The sequence below is a fragment of the Amblyomma maculatum genome, chromosome 1 (genome assembly GCF_055883805.1).
Source record: "Amblyomma maculatum isolate TAMU_Amacu chromosome 1, ASM5588380v1, whole genome shotgun sequence".
Classification (NCBI taxonomy): Eukaryota; Metazoa; Arthropoda; class Arachnida; order Ixodida; family Ixodidae; genus Amblyomma; species Amblyomma maculatum.
In genome coordinates, this window is record NC_139344.1 from 261,492,087 (window position 1) to 261,508,403 (window position 16,317).

At 49.6% G+C, this 16,317-nt stretch overlaps 1 protein-coding gene across 1 annotated transcript; it reads right to left on the minus strand.

Moving 5' to 3' along the window:
* Positions 1-4,103: 4,103 nt before the first annotated feature.
* On the minus strand, positions 4,104-9,415 carry LOC146206386 (uncharacterized). The gene is made up of 2 exons (XM_084609066.1): positions 7,395-9,415; positions 4,104-5,113 (listed from the first exon to the last, which is right to left on the minus strand). Exons 1-2 carry the CDS (start codon positions 9,238-9,240, stop codon positions 4,104-4,106), a joined length of 2,856 nt encoding a protein of 951 aa, XP_084465192.1. The 5' UTR covers positions 9,241-9,415.
* Positions 9,416-16,317: the final 6,902 nt, after the last annotated feature.

The following is a 16,317-nucleotide window of genomic DNA, read 5'->3' on the forward strand; positions in this document are numbered from 1 at the left end:
AGTCGATTTCCAAGAAGAAAGGTGCAATATGATTAAATTATGATGCGCTTAGAAAACTATCTATAATTTTGAAAGCTATTTTTGCAGTGCGAATTTCTTTACTTTCCCATAGATTGACAACACAAGATGTGCCGCCTCAAGTCCCTCAAAATACGTGTCGCTTGCCCCTCGCCTTCGAGTAGCGAATTCGCGTTGATGTTTTTTTATGTCTGAGCCTGTCAACAAGCGGTCTTTGAAAACAATGTTCGCTACGATATATTAATCATAATTTCTCGCTTTCGAAAGCACCGATAAAAAACACGTTTCCATGCAGCCTCTTTGTCAGCTGGGTAACCGAAAAAAGCAAAAATAAGAAACCCCACTGGCAAAGAGCGCCGGCTTTGCGCGCATCTGCAACGCCCATTCCCTCTCCTCTTCATTCTCCTCCTGCTCCGCGTGCACGCGCGGCTGCTCGTGGCACGCGCTCCGGCGCGAGCGGGCTACGCAAACTCCACAGACAGCCGTGCGCTGCGCGGCTGCGCGTAGGTTTTGTAGTTCCTCTCCACTCCGACATAAACCGAGCGCTCGCGCCGTGGAGCAAACTCCAGCTTGGAGTCTCAGCAAGGCTAGGAAAAAAAAGTTCGAAAGAAAAAGCGTACAGAAGCGCAACGATGCGCACACTCCCCCATTCACGCCACCGGGTCGTAAGACAGGCGGAAGAGAAGTTATAAAAAAAAAGCAAGCTGAGAGGGCAAGAAGAACCAGGATTCTAGCCGTGACGTAGATTCCATGTCACCCTTGTTGTCACGTGATCCTCCCCAATTGACATGCAATAATTTAGTCCCCCAAATTTCCACATTTGGAGAGCCCTCTAAAAATTTCTATTCACAAACTATACTGACCTCATGGAGCATGCCCACCTCCCAGAAAGTAGCACATTGTTGTAGTGCTATATTATTAAGGGCTGTCCATTTGCGTGCTTGCCTGCATTTTTTTTTGGTTTAAAAGAAACTTCTGTCGATTGCGAGTGCAGTTATCGTAGACATTTCACTGACCTTTACACTGAAGCCACTGCTCCAGCTGCCGGACAAAAACGCAACCGCTAATTTTGAATGTTACATTACTCTTCCGATCCCTTCCGGCCTTTCTCGCCCTGCCCAAGTTCTCACTCACAAGGCGCTAGCCGATGCAGCGTACAAACCAGACATCCTGATCGTCAATGGCATCGAATCAGGATCGGCTGCCCCAACTGTCCTGCTGCCTGCTGACCTGCAGCACTTGATCTGGACCTGTCCTGGCACGGCGAGCTTCCGCCCCCGCTACACATCTGCTCACCGCATTCAGACTTACGAACACTGGACAGCCCCCAATACCGACGCCAAGCGCAAGCTTAGTGCCCTGCTAGGCCTCAGGTCATAGTTATGAATAAAGATTTATGTGTGAATGAATGAGAGCACGTCGCATTTTTACGTTGAGTTAGGGGGCGATTGCTCTTCCTTTATAGGTTCAATTTTAACAAGCAGGAAAACAGCAGCTTGAAAGAAACAGAAACTTATCCATCTGTCTAACCAAACTGTCGGTCGCCTCTTCGACCGGCAGGCACGCAAGCACGCAGTCGGCTGTTTCGACTGCTCAGCCAGCCTTTCCGAAAACTGTACGAGGGAATCCCCATGAACTGAACTTAAAGAGGGGGCCTATATTTCTAGGGGTGAGACATTGAGAGTAAAGGATATTGAGAATAGGACATTGAGAATAGATGAGGAAAAGCAGTGATTTTGACAAACATTAGCAGAAAAAGACAAAACCACTGCGGCTGATTTGCATAGTTAATCAAATGCGAAGTAGGTGCGTAGCACTGCTTAGGCGCGGAGGTAAGCACAAGCTGCTTCACGACGTGGCAAGCGGCTCGGAGCCGAGGTCCAGGGAGCACCGCGCGTGCACGTCTGCTGTCCATGAAGGCTGAGGAGTGACTAATGCGAGGGGAGAGATGCCGAAGTTGAGGACGCGCGAGCGACACACGACTGCTCCCTCCGCAGCACGAAACAAGAACCCTTCCTCCGGAGTAACACAGGCTTGTGCAATGCTGCCCAGTGACGGCCGCCACATTCGCAACTGACACGCTCCTCTCTCACTGTCTTACTTTCTCACTGGGTGCATATAGCTGTGTGTTAAGTCGCGTGATGCGGGCGTCACCACTTCCCCCTCCTCCTCTTCAAGTTCGAGCGGGGACGGATGGACAGAGAGAGAGAGCGGCTTGTGCTGCAGCTGTGCGACCGCTCCGCCTCCTCAATGCTGAGCCGCGTGACGTCTCCTTCTCTTTCTTCATTTCAAGTTCACGAAGAGAAGGGCTGAGCGGCTTCAGACAGACATCGCCCAAATCTGTGATTGCGGCTAGTAGGGCTACACATTAAAAATTTGGCGCGAGTTATCAGGGTGCCTTCAGAAAAAACAATGCAGGGTGTATACAACCTGTTGAGGTGTGCTTAGAGGGTCCTTACCACTGTAGTGTGCTAGTTGGAGTCATTAATTTCCCTTCAATTACACAAAATCTAGCCAAGTGAGAAAGTTAAATTACTTCTAAAAGAACGTCTACCAAAATGTTAATTACGTTGCGGTTCTTGCTCTTGAACAGATTACTAGCTGGTACGGGAGAACTTTTTGAAGTCCGCCATTTTCTGGGTTATAGCCTGGTAGAAGGCTTGAACTAGAAGGCGTCTCCATGAGCCTAGAAGGTGCAAACAATATACGTGCAAAATATCTGCTTCTGTAATGAAAAGAGACGCAGCTATGAAAATACTGCAACTGATGACAGGGTTGCTTGTCCCGTCCGACATTTTAGATGTTAAACTGAACGTACTACATGTTGTGACAGTAACCTGGAAACGCCTGAGGCCGAAACACTCTTCTTGGAGGTCTTTAAAAGTATGCTGAAAGGACTTGTCAGTCACAGAGAGGGTCGAGATGATGGCGTACATCCACTTATAGTAGTCTTAGTCACTTTTTTGCTTGAGGGATAAACAAAAAAATTGTGAGGACGATCACATTTCTTAAAGCGAAACTTGAACGTAGCTCTCCAAACTTTTTTTTTCAAAGTGAAAGACAACTTACGCGAGGGGCGAGTGCGGTAGGGTGGAGCCAGAGAGAGAGAGAGCGAGCGTATTGGGTGTTTTGTTTGAAGCCTGTCTCGAATGTACGATGAGCGAGCGGCACATGAAGAGCTCGTGACTTCTCTCTATATTCTGAGAAATTTTCTTTGGCTGGTGACTCTCTGGTGGCTTGTGGCTTTATTTTGCGCACTTACTAAGCATAATAGATAGAATAATGCAAGGCGTGCTTGAGATTGGGCTAGTTGGAACATCTTTTCACAAAAGCTGCGCTGCTTAGTTTTATAGTTGGTAGATTGCGCTTAACCTCAGCGTTTGTCCAGTTCCTTTGTCCGTGTAAAACTAAGCAGCGCAGCTTTTGTGAGAATAATGTAAGCCGTTTTCTTGGAGGAACCGTATAATGCTCCTGCTTTTATTGTCGGTCCACCTCCTTAAGAAAATCTGCCTCCCTTCCACGCCATTAGAACAACTTCCTGAAAATTTTGTGTCTTTGACGCCTTTGTCCCAGCACACGCCCTCATCCCAGCCGACGGCGAAGAAGCTTAACCGCCGAGCGGGTGCATAAGAGCTGTAGCTGCACTCTAAAATGGAGTTGGCTGCATAAACATGAATTAACATGGCTCCAAGGTAGCCATTAGCAAAAGCCCGCAAATCTAGACACAGCAGAGAAAATTCAGTACTGGGGTATCATAGAAAGCATTATGATGCCTCGTACGGAAGCGCGCTTCGACTGCTTTCAAGACCACAGCGAGAGTATACATAAATTCGGAATTTATTATGCCTTAGCTTTTACGGAGTTACGGAAATAAATGTAGTATGTAAATTTTGTTTCAACGGTTATTCCCATTAAGTCGATTCGAGGTCGTGAAATATATTTAGAGCGCAAAAAAGAAAAGGACTGTTATGAACAGCAAAATTTTAATTCATCACACTTCCTTCAAGTAAATACAGTAGCATTTAAGAGACCGAATAATACCTAATATGTGATGTATTAATTTTACAGTTCAAAGTTCGATGCTGCTAGTTAAAGAATTTCTCGTTTAAAATTTGCTGGTCCAGGGTCTGCCTTTTCCGAATGACAGCATACGTGAGGCCATCGACCACTATTTCCATGGGATGGTTTCTCGACGCGAAATTGGACGACAAGCTGAATCCATACGCCCCCACGTTGCGGATGGCGAGGACGTCTTCCTGCTCTGTAGCCGGAAGATAGCGGGCACGGCCAAAGGTTTCCACTTGAGCACTTCCTGAACCGACAATGTCATAGAGCTCCAGCCTCCTGCCGGGCCCATCGTGGATGTTTCTGATTTCGTGGTATGAGTCGCAGAGGATTGGTGTCATCACATCGCTTAGGACTGCATCCACAATGAGGTAGTTTTTGGCGGCGGTCTTTCTTACATACTCCACTCGTGTCAGGAGCACAGCGGTGTCCGCCATCAACAGATGTCCCGGCTCACAGACGACGCGCAGTTGTCGCTTCTCTATGGGTTCGGTGATTTGGCGGATCATGGCGACAGGACCAGGAGAATCGACGCTCATTCGAACTGGTTCACCGATTCCTCCGCCGATGTTGACATGCTTGAGGAGGATGCCTTTGCTCTTCAACCTATCGACAAGAGCCACTATCTTGTCGGAAGCCTCGATGAAAGGCTCGAAGACCGCAACCTGGGAGCCGACGTGATACTTGACTCCAACCAGCTCCATGCACGCGGACAAGTGGACTCTCAAGCAGGCGTTCTCGGCCTCCTGTAGCGGGAATCCATAGTCCACGAGGGGCGTGGCCAGGTGTGGATGCGAGCGGGCGTCTCCCTCGGGGTTGACAAGGATGCCAACCGGAACGACTTTCCTGCTCCTCAAGGCGATTGCTTCAATGCGATCCAGTTCCTGCCATGACTCAGCATGGATGCAGTACACGTCTTTGTCAATGGCCTGCGAAATCGTCTCCCTCGTCTTGCTCTGTCCCGCGACCACTACTTTCTTTGGGTCGCCTCCTACCTTGAGCACTCGCTGTAGCTCTTGTTGCGTTGGTACTGCTCCGGTAGCGGACCAACGGGTAGCGAAAAGCCGAGTCAGACGTCGGGCTGCATGCACTTCAATATTGGGCGGTGGTCACCCAAGCAGAGACTGGCCGAGAGTTAGAGAGAACTTAACGAAGGTTTATTTACATGGTGAATCTGAGAAGGTACACACTGGAGAGCACTCGTGCTCTCGTTTTTAACAACTTTTTTGTCCCCAAGTACCTAGTTGGGGAATTTTCTATTTTGTCAAAGTCCAATCACATTTGAGTTCCTGATCTGCTGGCATTCGGGAACCGCCCACTAGAACGTCCTCCCAGCGCACTCTTTCCACTTTAGCGGCACGATGGCGACTCCGCCGGGGGAAGTCAGGCATGGGGGTCCCAAGGAGGCTTGCTGGCTGTCCAAGGTCGGAACCGCGCGCCACCCACGCGGACCCCTCGCGCGGGAGCACTCCGCGGGAAAGGAATGCGGTGACCGTTCTTCTCCACGGGGGGGAGATGACCCGCTCTCTCTCCTCGGTGCTAACACGCAGGCGCCGCGGCTCTCTGTTTCCAAACACAGGCGCGCCCGCTCTTCGGCGAATTCGTTAGCGCCTCTGCGCACAGTCCTCCGGACACAAACTGGGGCAACTGCTGCAGTCGCTGCCGATATGCGACACCGCGTTGCTTCGTCCTGGGTGGTTCTGGTCCGCGAACTCCGAGGTGGTCGCGTGCCGTCTTCTTCGAAAAAACGGACGCCCATTTCGACACGTGCACCGTCTCGTTACTAGGGAAGTTCGAAACGTAACAGCTTCTCCGGCGGCGGTTGAAGATCCCGATGCACAAAGGTCAGCAACCATTGTCCAGAGGGATACACGATGTCGTTCTGGTTGGGTTCACTGTTGCTGATGCTCTGCTGCCTCCAACGGTCTCTGCAGCTCCTCGTTGCTTCTTGTCAAGACTATGGAGGGTTTCTTGCTCTCTGCAGACCAGCTCATTCACAGGAAAGACAGCATCAGTTTGAACCACACGAAAATCACAGCCGCAAAGACGGCAAGCGCCAGGACTCTCTCCACGAGATCCACCAGGCTCTCATACCAATATTACTTTAATCCTTTTACTATTACTTCAGCACTTGAAACAACCAGAACATTCTTCATTCCCACAAACACAATGTTCAAGATTAAAATAAAATGGTAATAATGCAAACGTATGCCAGGAAAAAAAACATACCCAAGCCAGACTCACCGATGCTATCAATAACACCAAAAGCATCGACTTAAATCATCGGCATTGCCGTTAGATTTAACGTGGCTCTATCTTTCGCTTTCCGGGCAGGCTAGTTAGACAGCGCGTGTCGGACAGTCTCTGAATGACTTCCGCTGGGCTCTCCCATTGTACTTCCAATTTATTTTTCTGGGACGGTTTTAGCCCCATTACCGCGTCTCTAGCTTCAAGACAGCGTAATCTCGCTGTTCGGTCATTGCACTGTTTGGCCCTCACCTGCGCTTTACTCATTTCGCCTCCCGCGAGCTCCTGCCCCTTGTGCAACCTTTCAAGCAGCGCGAGCACGTATTCGACCATCGTAGGGTTCTCTTCCCTGCCCTCACGCGATTCCCGAAGAAAGCGTAGTAGCGATCGCAGGGAGCGGCCGTTGACCATTTCGGCCGGCAAGAACCCCGTGGCCTCATGAGGCACGGTTCTCAGCGCAAACATTGTTGCATGCAAACAGGCATCCCAGTCGGTTTTGCGATCAAAACACAGGGCTCTCAGTATGCGTTTCATTACCGAGTGCATCTTTTCTACCGGGTTGGACTGCTGGTGGTACACTGAACTATGGATTAATTTAATCCCACACTTCTCCAGGAAAGTTGTATTCAGTGCGCTGGTAAGAACAGTCCCCTGATCTGACTGTATTTCAGCGGGAAACCCAACCCGTGCGAAAATGGACATGAGTGCGTTCACAATTTCCATTGAGCTTAACTCCTTCAGGGCCACTGCCTCAGCAAACTTGGAGGCAGGACAGATTACTGTCAAAATGTGGCTGCAACCAGTCTTAGTCCTTGGAAGGGGACCAACAGTGTCGATCACGAGTCGTCGAAATGGCTCCGTGATCACAGGCACTAGCTTCACTGGGGCTCTCGCCTTATCTCCCGGCTTGCCCACCCGTTGACATGTGTCGCAGGTCCTTACAAAATTTTCCACCTCCCGAAAACATCCCGGCCAGTAATATTCCTGCAACAACCGATTCTTTGTTTTCTTGAGCCCTAAATGACCTGACTGGGAGCTCTTGTGAACCAAGTGCAAAAGATCACCGCGGTAGCGTTTTGGTACGACCAATTGGTCAACCTGCACTCCTCTGCGATCACGATACTTTCGATAAAGTATTCCGGACCTTTCTAAGAATATCACGTTTTTCTTCGCGATACCTTTACTCTTCATGTGCCTAAGATTCTGCAGTGTGGAATCGGCTCTTTGCTCGGCTATCAGGGACGATCGGTCCACCCCCAGCAATCTTTGCAAGCTGTCAGATGCCGGTGTTATGAGAAGCTCACCGCAGGCCTCTTTAAACTCCATACCATCCTCGTTAGTCGGCGCGTGGATTGCCTCTGTCGTGTCTAACGGCTCATGTTCTGCCGCATCAACGCCACCTGACGCTTCCAGTGTGCTGGCTTTAGCAGCCCAGTTTCTTGCTTTCGAGCGAGTCAACCCTTGGGCAGCCCCCTCTCCGAACACTAGTCCCTTCTGCTGTAACAGTTGGTCAGATCTGTTCGAGAAAAGATAGGGGTACTGCTTCGACAGACTGGCTGACACGGCAGCCTCTGTGCGAAGTACGCCAAATGGACCTTTAATGCTGACATTAGCGATTGGAAGGCACACGCTATTTGCTTCCACCGCTTGTTTAATCCATGTGCACTCTCCAGTGAAATTTTCTGGCTCTACATACGAGGGATGAACTACATCCATTGTAGCCGCCGAATCTCGAAGCACGCGACACGGTTTTCCGTTCACGACGAGATCTCGTAAGTATGGCTCTAGAAGCCGCATACTTTCATTGCTGCTGTTCACTGACAAGCAAACAATCTTTGGGCTTTTGCAAGCCGCAGCTAAATGTCCCGGCTTTTGGCAGTTGTAACAAACCAATGGCCGTCTCTTTTCAAAAGCTTTCTTCTGACAGTTTTCTACTTCAAGTACTTCCTCTCTTACGATCACACTTCTTTCTGAGACGTCTACGCCTCGTGCTTGCTGTCTCTCTTCTACAGGCTGCCCTCTCCATCCAGCTGCTTTCCTATTCTGGTATTTAGGGCTTTCCGTCCTGTCCAGCGCACGGCGCGAGACGAACTCTTCTGCCAGTTCTGCTGCCTTCGAAACAGTCGCAACTTCCGGCCTGTCTTGCACCCAATGCCTTACTTCATCAGGCAAGCAAGAGTAGAACTGCTCGAGTCCGAAGCATTGCAACATTCTTTGGCTTTCGTCATAAGCTTTAGCTTCTTTGAGCCATTCCCCCAAGTTAGCCATGAGCTTATACGCGAACTCCGGGTACGACTCATCATTCTCCTTTTGAGCTTTGCGAAATTTTTGCCGGAAAGCTTCCGCTGACATTCTATACTTTTTGAGCAGACTAGATTTAACCTTATCGTAATCATCTGCATCTTCTTTAGTCAAGCGGGCTATCACATCTGCCGCCTCACAAGGTAACAGTGTCAGCAAGCACTGTGGCCAAGTTGCTTTGCTAAACCCTGCCTTCTCGCACGTGCGCTCAAAGTTTACCAAGAACAGACCTATGTCCTCTCCTTTCCTATAAGGTTGCATAAGGTCTTTCATGCGGAACGACTTGCGTTCTACTGTGCCCGATGCTACGCTCTCATCACTTTCATTTCGAGCTTTTAGCACCTGCAGTTCGAGACGCTTCAGCTCAAGTTCCTGCTCTAAGCGCTTACTCTCTTCAGCCATGCGTTTCTCATTTTTTTCTTCTGCTTCCCTCTTTGATTTCTCTCTCTCAGCAATCAGCTCCAGGCATTCCGAGAGCTCATCGTCGTCTGCCTCAAGTGCCTCAATAGCCTCAATGATATCTGGCTTTCTCGTTTGGTCCTGAAGATCCAAACCCAGACTTTTGGCCAACTCCAGCAAAAGTGGCTTTTTCAACACTTTCAAATTCATGGTTATCCCGAGTGCTGCAATTTCTTCCTTTCAGAAATCTCTTATCGTCACGTACTTTCAAGTCCCGTGCTAACGATAAACAATTCCCCACCACCTTTGTAAACTTACTTACTACAAAGCCTGGTAAAACCTCAGTGAAGAAAAGCCAAGCACTCACCGAACCTTGCAACCATGATTCCAGCGGAGTCCATCCCGACGCTGCCAACCAGCTGTTGCGTTTGTACTGCTCCGGTAGCGGACCAACGGGTAGCGAAAAGCCGAGTCAGACGTCGGGCTGCATGCACTTCAATATTGGGCGGTGGTCACCCAAGCAGAGACTGGCCGAGAGTTAGAGAGAACTTAACGAAGGTTTATTTACATGGTGAATCTGAGAAGGTACACACTGGAGAGCACTCGTGCTCTCGTTTTTAACAACTTTTTTGTCCCCAAGTACCTAGTTGGGGAATTTTCTATTTTGTCAAAGTCCAATCACATTTGAGTTCCTGATCTGCTGGCATTCGGGAACCGCCCACTAGAACGTCCTCCCAGCGCACTCTTTCCACTTTAGCGGCACGATGGCGACTCCGCCGGGGGAAGTCAGGCATGGGGGTCCCAAGGAGGCTTGCTGGCTGTCCAAGGTCGGAACCGCGCGCCACCCACGCGGACCCCTCGCGCGGGAGCACTCCGCGGGAAAGGAATGCGGTGACCGTTCTTCTCCACGGGGGGGAGATGACCCGCTCTCTCTCCTCGGTGCTAACACGCAGGCGCCGCGGCTCTCTGTTTCCAAACACAGGCGCGCCCGCTCTTCGGCGAATTCGTTAGCGCCTCTGCGCACAGTCCTCCGGACACAAACTGGGGCAACTGCTGCAGTCGCTGCCGATATGCGACACCGCGTTGCTTCGTCCTGGGTGGTTCTGGTCCGCGAACTCCGAGGTGGTCGCGTGCCGTCTTCTTCGAAAAAACGGACGCCCATTTCGACACGTGCACCGTCTCGTTACTAGGGAAGTTCGAAACGTAACACTCTTCAACGTTGGAAACGACGAAACCAGTGCCCAGCTGCTTGAATATGCTAATAATACCCAGCGAGTAGTTGGCTCGGACTGGGTAGCACATCATGTGTTCTGAAGACTGAAGACCTTCCCGGACCATGTTGACGTTTTCTTGGATCTTCCTCTTGGAGTATACATAGAAGGGTGTCTGGTACCGGTCTGTCAGCGAGGCAAGGGAAACGTGATCCACGTGTAACACGCCGTTTCTGTAGGACTCCATGTCGCCAAACAAAATGTCACGGGTCGCTGCAGAGCTAGGTCTCAAGACATTAGACGGAGTCTGCGCACAAAGTATAGCTGCAGTCTTCCGTCACGCTGACACCATTTTCTTCGGTGTGCTTTTTAAGTCACATCACAAGTCATCTCCGTAGAGCAAGAATAAAAGCGTGCGTTGGCACCACTCACAGTCTGCATGCACGTCCGGGCCTTCAAGTAAGCAGTTAAGGTCGACACAGAGATTCTTCTTGCTCGAATCGTTCGTTGCTCTCGGTCACGAACAGGCCTAACCGAACCGCGCAGTCACAACTGAAGAACATGCGCCACGTGCAGCCATTCCTTTGTTTCTCTTCTTCTTCAAGTCGCCGCAGTCTTCTTTTTGATACGTTTGAGCATGCACTGATGCGAAACAAATGACATCAAGCCAAAAACCGACGGCTGGACGCGCGGGCAGAAACAAAGAGTAATCGAGGAAATAAAATAAGGAACAAATAGCAGGACAACAAGCAAATCCGTTTGCTTGCTTTGGCTCGTCACTTTTGAGCTCTGTTCCCTTTTCCTCTTAAAGAAATGAAAAAAAAAAGCCGACCATTATGTTATTTCCTAATGCAAAATTTGAGCGCAGCTCATCAGCTGTTTCAGCTTTTCGATAGATTAAGGCAAAGAATTCGAGCAAGACATATATCTACAATTACAAAACTTTTTATTTTTCACACATATTCTTTTTTCGAGAAACACTCCACAAACAGTTCTTGATTTAATCGCATATGTGGTCTGCGTTAGGCGATGGTGGCACGTATACTTACTACGTTCCGTTCATGCTCTGCATGCAGCAGCAGACAAAAGGAAAGGACTTTTATCGGTTCGGAACGGCGGCGAGCACGCGACGGCGACAAGAAATTTATGTCCCAGAAAAACGGGCAGGATAACAGCATACGCAAGAGCACACCGATGCCGAAGCTTCCGGAGAGCGACTACAAAATAATACTCAGCCCAAGAGGCTGGAATTTGAATGCGTTCCACGTCCCCTACTGCAGGCCATGTGCGCGGCTGCAAATCCTAACCTATGGCGACGTCCGGGACGAAGACTTTTCAAGGATCAACTCTGGGAACAAAACGTACATGATCAGCACGCCGAATCGTAAACGAGCGAGTATTTATGTGAACATCAAGTCCATATTAATAGACGAGAAGATACTCGACGACATCGGAACTCCGGAAGAAGTGCGCCAAGGCTTTATCAAACGCAACCCGAACACCGCCATACTCAGCGCAATGAGAATCGGCAAGCCAAGATCTGTCTTGATCACTTTTGGAGATGCATTAGGCTCCCGAGACAAGTTTTCTGCTGGGGATCAGCTAGTATCCACCGTCTAGCCGTACCGAGAGCAGGTGGAGATTCTGTTACAGCTGTAGGACATGCTGGTCGCGGCCTCATCGGTAGCGTTGGCTTGGTGGTTCCGTGGCTCGGCGGACGGCATCAACGGTGCCGGCAAAGACGAGGCGTCGACTAACAAAACAAACTTTTAATTCAACATTACGTAGGAACGGGCAGAGAAGCTGGAACCGAGAGAAAACTGACAAGCGTCGCCTCTGCGACGATTCCGAAATCACTCGGTAGTAGTCTCTCCCGTAACGTTGTTGTTGTGGCTGTAGGAAGAAGGAAAAGAAAATGCACGGGCCTGCAAATGGCTGTGTAGCTGAGCCACCTCCGCTGCCTCGTGCGGACAGCATATAAAATAGCGAACAAAGAAAAAGAAAAGGGAGAGAAAGACGCGCGCCGCATCAGTCGTCGTCCACCGCCGAAGCGGTGGCGGGTGCAGACGGCCTATAACAGATAAAAATTGGTGGCAGGTATAGCCCTCCTCCGCAAGCGGTGGTGACCTACCTATCCCAGCTTGATCAGGGCCATGACCAGCCACCCTTAAGCCACCCTCCTCTCTCATGTAGCAGAAACTGCCGCTGCTTTTTATACGCTCGTCAGTTCAGAGGGAAAGAGAGAAACTCATATCCGAGCGAGCTGTGCTGACTTAGTCTCGGTGTCGCGACAGACGTCTCCTCCACCTCTTGCAGACGGACGAGGGCGACGCTCTCTTCCTTGAGCTCCGGGCTTGGCCAGCGTGTGCACACACACGCGCGCACACATTACGGCAGGTGTGAATTGACATGTCAGATCATGCCCGCGGGAAGAAGCGTTGGGCGGCCGACCGGACGGCGCTGAAATGGCCAAAATGCTCGCTGCTTCGACTGACGCTGCGCTGCGGCCGCGTCGTTTGTCGCGTCGGTGGGGAATCGTAACAGGGCACAGGACGGATGTGTGCTACAAGCCACGGCTAGAGCGGTGCCGCAGATGCGGCGAAAACCACCCGGAACCCCCGGAAGGAGAACTATACGTGCAAGCCTGAATGCATTGTACGCGCAAAAAAAAAAAAGGGGGGGGGGGGGGGGGCAAAGAACCGGCAGTCGGAATTGCAAGTATAGGCTGCTCTAGACATGACCCCACAAACCCGAAGACGACCTAGGGCAACATGCTCTGTACGCCAGCTAGCCACGATCGAGGGTCAGCAACAACGGTTACCGGGGGAGAAGCTGGTCGAACTCCTTTCCGCCACCGCCGGGCACAGGAAACAGAGGCGTCGGCCCAAGTTCTGACAAAGTCAAAGGAAGAAGGAGAGGAGACACTGGCAAAAAGGTGAGCTGGCCAGTTAAGACCTCCCCTTGGGAAATGGCTCGAGAGAAGGAACTGGTAGAACAGCTCGCTATGAGAAACAGAGAGCTTGAAACATAGAGAAGGAATTGGCAGAGATGAGAAAAGTTATTCCCGATAACACAAAAATGCCTAGGGTACTTGACAAGTCTTCTTTTCAAAATTCACAAAGCACTAGGGGGCTCCATGTACTAGGCGCCTAGGCGCACTAGCACTAGGCGCCTCGCGATAACTCAATTGCTCTCTAAATTTTTCGACCACAAAGCTTCTTTCATTACAGCCAAGGACTGTTAGTGGAGTGTTTCTTGAAGGAATACGTGTGAAAAATTAAAAAAAGAAAGTTGTCTGTAATTGTACAAACGTTTCTTGCTCGAAATCTTTGCCTCAATCTATCGAAAATGTGAAACAGGTGATGAGCAACGCTTAAATTTCGCATTAGGTAGTAACGTAATCGTGGGTAGTTTTCTTTTTGTTTTGTGGCCTATCTTTTAGCCAGGTAAGTATTATATGCGTATCACCCTAAACTTGCCCGTTTGCCTGATTTCGGTTTTTGAGCGCTTTTTGTCGAAGGTGACATTGCGCGGTTCGAGTTCAGTGTTTCTTGCGTCTAAGCATTTCAAGTTTTCTGGGCCATTCACCTCAACGTCTTTGCCATCGCCCTCAGTCTTTTCAAGCACCATAGCCACTGCAGCGAGACAACGCTCCTGCGTGGCATCGATATGCCCAAACTCTCCGGCAGCAGTTTCCGACGCACGAAAGGAACGCAACTATAATGGCGTGGGGATGGCAACATTACACGCTCATTTAGGTGTTGAAATTCTCGGTGTAAACTGGGAAACAAATACGGTAAAAGTACGCCGAACTGATTTATCGAAATTTGTTTTGAATCGAAAAAGGTCAGTACTCTTTGTATTCAAGGCATATGCAGCTGGCTGTTGAGTACGAGTTGTACTCAAAGTTGAAAATTAACAAAGCAGGGAAATCAAGGGCAGTGGTGCAGTTGAGCGGTTTCCTATAGTGTACTTGAACTCGAAAGAACGCGGGTAGAATTGACTGTTATTAAAGAGAAAAAACGAACTTTGATAGGAAGGACGCGACTCTCTCTCCCTCGCCGTTTTACACTTTCCCTCTAATGGCAGACTCGAGTCGACATCTGGTCAATATCATGTAAACGTTGCCTATATAATGCGTTGAAGTTTGCCGTTTGTATATCGCAGTGCCTTGTAGTACAAGCCTAGCGAGAGCAGCCAGAACTTTTTGTGCGCTCGTAGTGCTTTTTCCCGCCACCTTCTTGCGCTTACAAGCATAAGTTACAAGCTTACAAATATAATTAGCGCTCAGCTGAAGTCACGGGTGGCATGCGTCGGCTGGCTCGGCTACATGCCAAGAGCACCGAGCCAGGAAACGTATCAGCCATACACGGTTTATAATCACCCAGAATATTGGCACGCGCGCGGAGCACGCTACTGGCGGCAGCAGGTTTTAGGCGCCTATAGTGGAGCAATTACAGCGCCGTCAGGCGTGTGCATATTTTCCATACGATATTAGAAATTCGCTTAATCAATTTACTCGTGCAACTTAAACAGCGACTGAGCCTTACAGCTTCTGCTAGAGGTGCGCTAGCCAATAAGTGATCATCGGCATGCATGGTCCTAGGTGGCAGGACCAGAGATACGTCCAAGCAGCAGTCCTGACGCAGCAATACACACCCCTTTGTCGCATGGCCATGGGCTATATCTGCTGGGGGCATGGCGTCGGCGTTTGTGTATGCGACTTTTCAAATGTTTTCTTGTCTATCCTTGTTTTCACCATATCACTGAGCTTGCAATACCCGCTGCACAATACCGTAGAACCATTTATTGTCTTGAAATAAGAATTGCAAATTAAAAATTAAGAGATACATATGGATGTCGCCACATTTCATGGAGAGGGGCTATTTCGTGCTATCGTTTCTTCTTTCGAGTAATGGAAAGCTTTATTGAAGGACACTGAAGCTGATTTTTTGTTGAGGAAGCAGCTTTGGATGATAAAGCAAACAATTACTTGGACACGTGTGTGTGTGTGTGTTTTAAATAAGCCGCAGTTTCGTTAGCGTGGAATTGCGGCGTACGTGAATGGCTGAAGTTTTTGAGCCATGTTTGTCATGTTTTTGAAACAGCCATAGGTAGTTCTAATATACAATATCCATGTATGAAATCGATACTGGCCATTGACTATTTTCCTTCTATTGTGGCCAGGACTCAGGTGTACATATAGCTCTAATATTGTTACGGACGATCAAGGAAAAAGAAGCGGGCAATGGCGCGGACAGGAGCGCTCGCGTATAGGCCCGGCAACATATTCATTAAACGTCATCTCATTGTCATCGACCATCTCTCTCTGTCCTATGTTCTGTTTTCATCGGCTTGCAGCTTCGTAACAATATAAAAGGGAACGAGTTGTCAGCATCCAAGCAATGGCTATACTCAGCAAATATGTGACAAGAACAGCTATTAGTTTGTTCGGAAGAGCGTTCTTGCGGTCGGATACTACTCACGTGGAGTTCTAACATTCAATGCAGAAATAACGAAAGAGGTCGTTATGGAGCACACAGTGGCTGTTCCTTTTCATAGTGAAGACAATTATCCCTTGGCTAGAAAGTGTATACTTCAACCTGGTGTCTAGTACGTAGGAAGCCTCAATTCCGTCTGTGAGCCTGTCAGTCACCGCCCGTTCCCTCGGAGTCTTCACCCTCTCCCTGTTCACTGCGTGATTAAAAAGGCGTTCGATGAAAACACACACCGATTGGCCGCTGACGAACCAGTGATTTCGACGCTGGCTTCTGATCAGCTCAGGTGTGTGACGCCATTTATGAAGTTATTCCTTGTTGCCTGGTGTTGACAACAAAATTTCAGTCCCTGACACACGTCTCTATACTTGCCCCTACAACTCTGCTCGATCCTCACTGTGGTTTTTCAGTGGTTAAGGTGCTCGATGGCTGTGCCCAAGGATGCGGAATCGAATCCCTGCGGCGGCGGACGCTTTTCGGTGGAGACGAAAAGCAAGGCTCCCGTGGGCGGTGCTCAGCGTACGTTAAAAAACCCCAGGTGGCCGAAATTCCCAGAGTCCTCCACTACGGCGTCTCTC

Excerpts from the sequence above, each read along its gene's own strand:
- LOC146206386 (XM_084609066.1), bottom strand. The coding sequence starts at position 9,240 with ATGAATTTGAAAGTGTTGAAAAAGCCACTTTTGCTGGAGTTGGCCAAA. Across the intron at positions 5,114-7,394 it reads CGTACCAAAACGCTACCGCG|TACCAACGCAACAAGAGCTA; the intron begins GTGATCTTTTGC and ends CTACCGGAGCAG.